Source organism: Salvelinus sp. IW2-2015, linkage group LG19, assembly GCF_002910315.2.
Source record: "Salvelinus sp. IW2-2015 linkage group LG19, ASM291031v2, whole genome shotgun sequence".
Lineage (NCBI taxonomy): Eukaryota > Metazoa > Chordata > Actinopteri > Salmoniformes > Salmonidae > Salvelinus > Salvelinus sp. IW2-2015.
The window spans coordinates 24,237,221-24,242,819 of NC_036859.1; the positions used below are offsets into that span (position 1 = coordinate 24,237,221).

At 43.4% G+C, this 5,599-nt stretch overlaps 1 protein-coding gene across 1 annotated transcript in view; it reads right to left on the minus strand.

Annotated features, from left to right (window-relative positions):
• LOC111979222 (disco-interacting protein 2 homolog C-like) overlaps positions 1 to 5,599 on the minus strand; it is a 309,794-nt gene that overhangs the window by 39,657 nt on the left and 264,538 nt on the right. The window contains 1 exon segment of the mRNA XM_024009605.2: positions 1,513 to 1,652. Coding sequence (XP_023865373.1) covers positions 1,513 to 1,652 — 140 coding nt within the window.

Below are 5,599 nucleotides of genomic sequence, written 5' to 3' on the forward strand. Positions count from 1 at the left end.
GCATAAATCAGACAATAAAGCTGTGTTAGGGCATAAGTCAGACATAAAGCTGTGTGAGGGGCATAAAGTCAGACATAAAAGCTGTGTTAGGGCCATAAAGTCAGACATAAAGCTTGTGTTAGGGGATAAGTCAGACATAAAGCTGTGTTAGGGGCATAAGATCAGACATAAAGCTGTGAGGGCATAAGTCGGACATAAAAGCCTGTGTTAGGGCATAAGTCAGACATAAAGCGTGTAGGATAACAGATCTGAGCGTCAGGTCATAAGTATGCAACATAAAGCTGGTTTAGGGCCCAAAAGTCAAAAACATAAAACTTGTAAGGCTAGGGCTTAAATCTAAAGTCAGACATAGAAGCTGTGTTAGGCTGTAGCAACGGCTACAAAAGTCAGACATAAAGCTGTGTTAGGGCATAAGTCAGACATAAAAGCCTGTGTTAAAGGGCCATAAGTCAGACATAAAGCTGTGTTTAGGCGGATAATCAGAACATCTAAATCTGTGCTTGGGGCATAAGTTTCACATAACTGTGTTAGGAAAATCAGACATAAAGCTTGTGTTAGGGTCATAAATCAGACATAAAGCTGTGTTAGGGCATAACAGACATAAAGCTGTGTTAGGTGGCATAAGTCAGACATAAAGCTGTGTTAGGGCATAAGTCGGACATAAAGCTGTTTGGGCCATAATCAGACATAAAGCTGTGTTAGGGCATAAGTCAACATAAAGCTGTTTATCGCATAAGTCAGACATAAAGCCCCTGTGTTAGGGCATAAGTCCAGACATGAAGCTGTGTTAGGGGCATAAGTGTCACGTTCCTGACCTTATTTTCCTTTATTTTGTCTTTGTTTAGTATGGTCAGGACGTGAGCTGGGTGGGCATTCTATGTTATGTGTTTCTATGTTGGGTTCTTTTCAATTAGCCTGATATGGTTCTCAATCAGGGGCAGGTGTTTTACGTTTCCTCTGATTGAGAACCATATTAAGGTAGGCTSTTCACACTGTTTGTTTGTGGGTGATTGTTGCTGTGTCTGTGTTTGTAAGGCAGACATTAAGCTGTGTTAGGGGCACAAGGCAGACATTAAGCTGTGTTAGGGGCATAAGGCAGACATAAAGCTGTGTTAGGGGCATAAGGCAGACATTAAGCTGTGTTAGGGGCATAAGGAGACATAAAGCTGTGTTAGGGGCATAAGACAGACATTAAGCTGTGTTAGGGGCATAAGGCAGACATTAAGCTGTGTTTTGGGCATAAGGCAGACATTAAGCTGTGTTAGGGGCATAAGGCAGACATTAAGCTGTGTTAGGGGCATAAGGCAGACATTAAGCTGTGTTAGGGGCATAAGGCAGACATTAAGCTGTGTTTGTTATAGGGTTGCATAATCTCTAGTAACTTTCCAGAAATTCCCAGGTTTTCCAGAAATACATGTTGCAGGTTACCGGATTTCCTTCCTATTCCCATCTGATGCTGGGAATCTACCAACCAGGATTTCTGGAAACCTTGGCATTTCTACCCTTGCTTACCTCCTGGCATGGCGGTGCCCACGTCCTGCAGGGTGAGAACAGACAGCTTCTCCTCAGAGTCCACCCTGATGACCCCGTGACTCAGACCCTGCATGGACAGTACTCCTCTCCCCGGGGGCTGGTTACTGTCGTCTGTCGGCCTATTAAGAAGATGATTACTTTATTGTCCATTTACTTAATGAGCAACAGAAATGTGTCTTCTGCATATGAAGCGCGACGGCAGAGCGAGATGCACGGTGAGAAGCAGTTATACTCCGACCGCGCAGTGTCGGTTACTAACATATTTGGTATGGAACAGAAATACCACCTGGTGGAGCTGTGTTACATTCTGTTTCTGCTCGTTGTCTCTACTGCTCTTGGCTTCTTGTGGACGTATGATTGACTCTGAAGCTATTGATTTACTTTATGTAGTTCGCGCACTGATCATTGCTGGCCTGTATGCATGGAGACACCAATGACAGTGTTGGGATAGAGTCTATCTTATATGCTGCTAGTCATGGTATCCTATACGTTATATGAGCTCGTTAGGCATTGCATGTCTTGTTCCTCTTAACTTGCGCATCATTTTTGGTTAGTATAGCTATAGATAGCTGTATATGGTCGGTCTTACTTGTCTTTCTTCATGCAAAATTTTTCTTGGTCTAAGGCTCTAGTCATATGCCCTCATTTCTTCTCGTCTGCTGGTTGTGTATGGCAATCACTAACTTGATACAGTAGATAGTGAAATGCACGTGTATCTTTTTGTATCTATAACACTGGTCGGTTATCATAACATATCATAAGGTGTCTTCTTATCATTGTCTATAGACGCATTGACTCTTACATGAGATTATTACTTAATTTTTACGCATAGAAGAGGAGTTGTGTATTACTGAATACTCTAATGAAGTGGTCCGTCGTTCTATATACTATGTGAAGTTTTCTCTGTTCAGTTACTGACTACATGGTCGTGCTCTGACTGCACTCCTATGTCTTTTCTCATGGCTCTCTCGCTCGTGTTATGCTCTCTGCACTAGTATCAAGGTCGGGGAGTCCAGTTATGTCTTTTCTTCACATATATCTCATGTCGATTTGTTAGCAATTTGCAGGTACTTATCTCTACTATTTGCGAGTGTGCGCTTTACGTGTTATATGTGCTCTCCCATACACTTGCATAAGTTTACGCTTTAAGGGTGATGTGTGTCGCGATAAATGCACTTTGGCCCATGAGATCTGCCATATAGCCTGCGTTGCATCATTTCACTTATGCCTTACTCGTGCAAAGATGTCGATGAGCGGCTATGGTTATCACTTCGCTCTTAATAGATCTCGTTCCTCTATTGGTAGATAGGTACATTTTCTCCAGCCAGAGTATAGGGAATAAGCTTATGTCTAAACATAACTCTGTGTGATCTCTCGGTTGCAGTTCTCGATATGACTATGACGACTGATAGCTAAGGACGCTGTCATTTCTCTTCTGTATACTCTCACGCACATACTCGACACTCTGTTAGGCCGTAGTGGGATACGTAGATGCTCGATTTCTCATTATGAACGCTGAATTGTCTCGAATTTAGACTTACCTTACATACTTTGTGCTCTCGCTGCTTACTATGAAATCTTCGCATGCTCTACTTTATCTACTTGATCTCTTTCTCGCGTCGTGTTCGCTCTGTCTTTCTATCTCACTCACATGGGTCTTCGCGCGTATCACTACTGTACTCCACATGGTCGTTCTCTCTTGTTCTTATATTGGACATTCTCACGTGCATCACGTCTCTCTACACTGTGTCTGTCTCTCTAGTATGAATATTCAGTAGATAGCTCACTTGTGCTCTCGTTTTTCTCTCTATAAATGTGACATTCTAGGTCTTTGTACTCTCTACACTCATGCTCTGATCTCGTGGTCGCGTGCTCTGTCTATTCTTTTGACTCTTCAGGTCTTGGATCTTAGCTCTTGTGCTTATATGTTCGTTGTCTGCGTCTATATGATTTGCAGTCAGTTATTCATCTCTACATGTGCTGGTCGTTCGGGCTTCTCCTATGACTGCAATTCAGTTTTATGACTCACTGTCTTACTAGTTGCGCTCGTGTTCTCTTCTACTATGAATTCAGTTAGGTATTGTCTTATTATGGTTGTTCTATATGATATTCTAATTAGTATACCCTTAGTGGTTCGTCCTCTATATGGTCATATCTTTCAGTGTAGATACTAGGCTTTAGCCTCAGTTGGTTCCGTTTTCTGTCTATCATTTAATCTCTCCAGTGTACGCATACCTCTTCTGATATCTCGTGTTTCTGCTTTGTCCTTCTCTCTGATCACTTTCTCGTGAATTTCGCAGTAGTATACCTATATCTCGGTGCTCTGTTCTATATTGAGTCTCTTGGGTAGTGCACTACCTTGTCTTATTCTCTTGGGTCTTGCTCCTACTTGCACTGCCTCCTCTCACACTATTACTCTCTGGGCTCTGTAATTCTTCTAGTACGATCTACCTGTCTTTATCTCGTTCGTTCTGTCTCTCTGTCTCATCTAGGGGTCACGAATGCCTCTGTCACGTAGCGATCTCGCTCTATAGGTGGGTCTTGTGTCTCTTATGGTTCTAAGGGGACATTCAGTATGCATGTATCCTCTCCTATTATGTTGCTGTTCGTCTCTCGATACTTTGAAGACTTCCATATGGTACCGCAATAGTTCCTAATACGTGGTCGTTCTATCTGAATTTCCAGTATGTATTCCTGCTTCCTCCTCTAGTCTTTACGTGTTCGCTTCTATGCACTCTGCAATGTTTTTCTCGTATCACTGTACCGCTTATCAGGCTGTCTGGTGTTTCTCTCGATCTATGTTGATTATCTCTTGTCACGTTGCATATGTGCTTATAGTGCTGTGTGCTCTTCTCTTCATATGTCTCTGAAGTCTTCAGTTTACGTGATTACCCTGGTACTTTATACGGGCTTCTTCTCGCTCTCTGGTATCACTGTACTCTTGTACTTGTCCATACTATATGGTTGACTCGTTCGCTACTGCTCGTCTGCTCTTTTCTCTTGGGACTGTCTCAGTAAAGTGCTGGTCTCGCTCTTAGCCTTAAGGGTCGTTGCTATATTTCTGTCTCAATCTTTGTCTCGGCTCCAGTACATGTCCTGCCCGCTCTCGGTGGGGTCTTTTTCTGTCCTGCTCTGCCTCTCTATCCTCTGTACATTTCCAGTACTCGTTAACTCTTTTACTATCTTCGGTTCGCTCTCTATATGAATGGTTCCAGCTTACTGGATTACTTATCATCGCGGGTCTTCCGTGCTATCATGAATTCTGAGTCACATTACTTAACTCACTCGCTGTCGTTCTCTACGTTCTTCTATAGCTTGCAATTCAGTATCGCCTACTTTCTATATACGGGTGGCCTCGTTTTCTTCCCATATGAATTCTGATTCTACTTTTTTGACGCGAGCCTCTTGCTTTCTATGTTTTTCAACTCACTAAGACCTTCTCACTGACTCCTGTTCGCCTCATCGGTTCTAGACCAGTGGGAAAAGGGGCTGTGTGGTCAAACAAATGATTCATGAGCTAGAATGGTCACACTTTATTCTCTATGGATCAGTAGATACGCTTTGCGGGTTTTCAGTAAACCATGGTCGTGTTTCTAGCCGCCTACCTGTGATAGGGTCGTTGGCCTCTCTCTAAAACTATCAGCCAAGTCCAAACAACTACCACATCTTCCACTCTCTCAATCTCACATAACTCTGTCACTCGCCATTCAAACAACAGCGCTTTCGAGCTGCCTGTTTTCATGTCTCACACGCCCATTCGTGTTGTAACCTCCGGATGTGGTCAGACTAGACAATCACAATTGGACTCTCGTGAATACTACGCCATACTCGGCTCTCGATTCGCTCGCGGCGTGCTTTCATTAGAGTTACTTCGCGTGTTGTGTTCGGGTGTTGTTCGTCTCGTGTCTCGTTCTTCAGACGACGTTGTGATCTGTTCTCCGATGAAATAATACTCTAGGGATGGGCGGTGTGTGATGTCCAGTTTTGTGTAGAATATTGCGTTTGTGTGTACCCGTTGGTGCGCTGTGTCTCTGTCGTGGGTTGCGATTGTGTGCCCGTGGCGTGT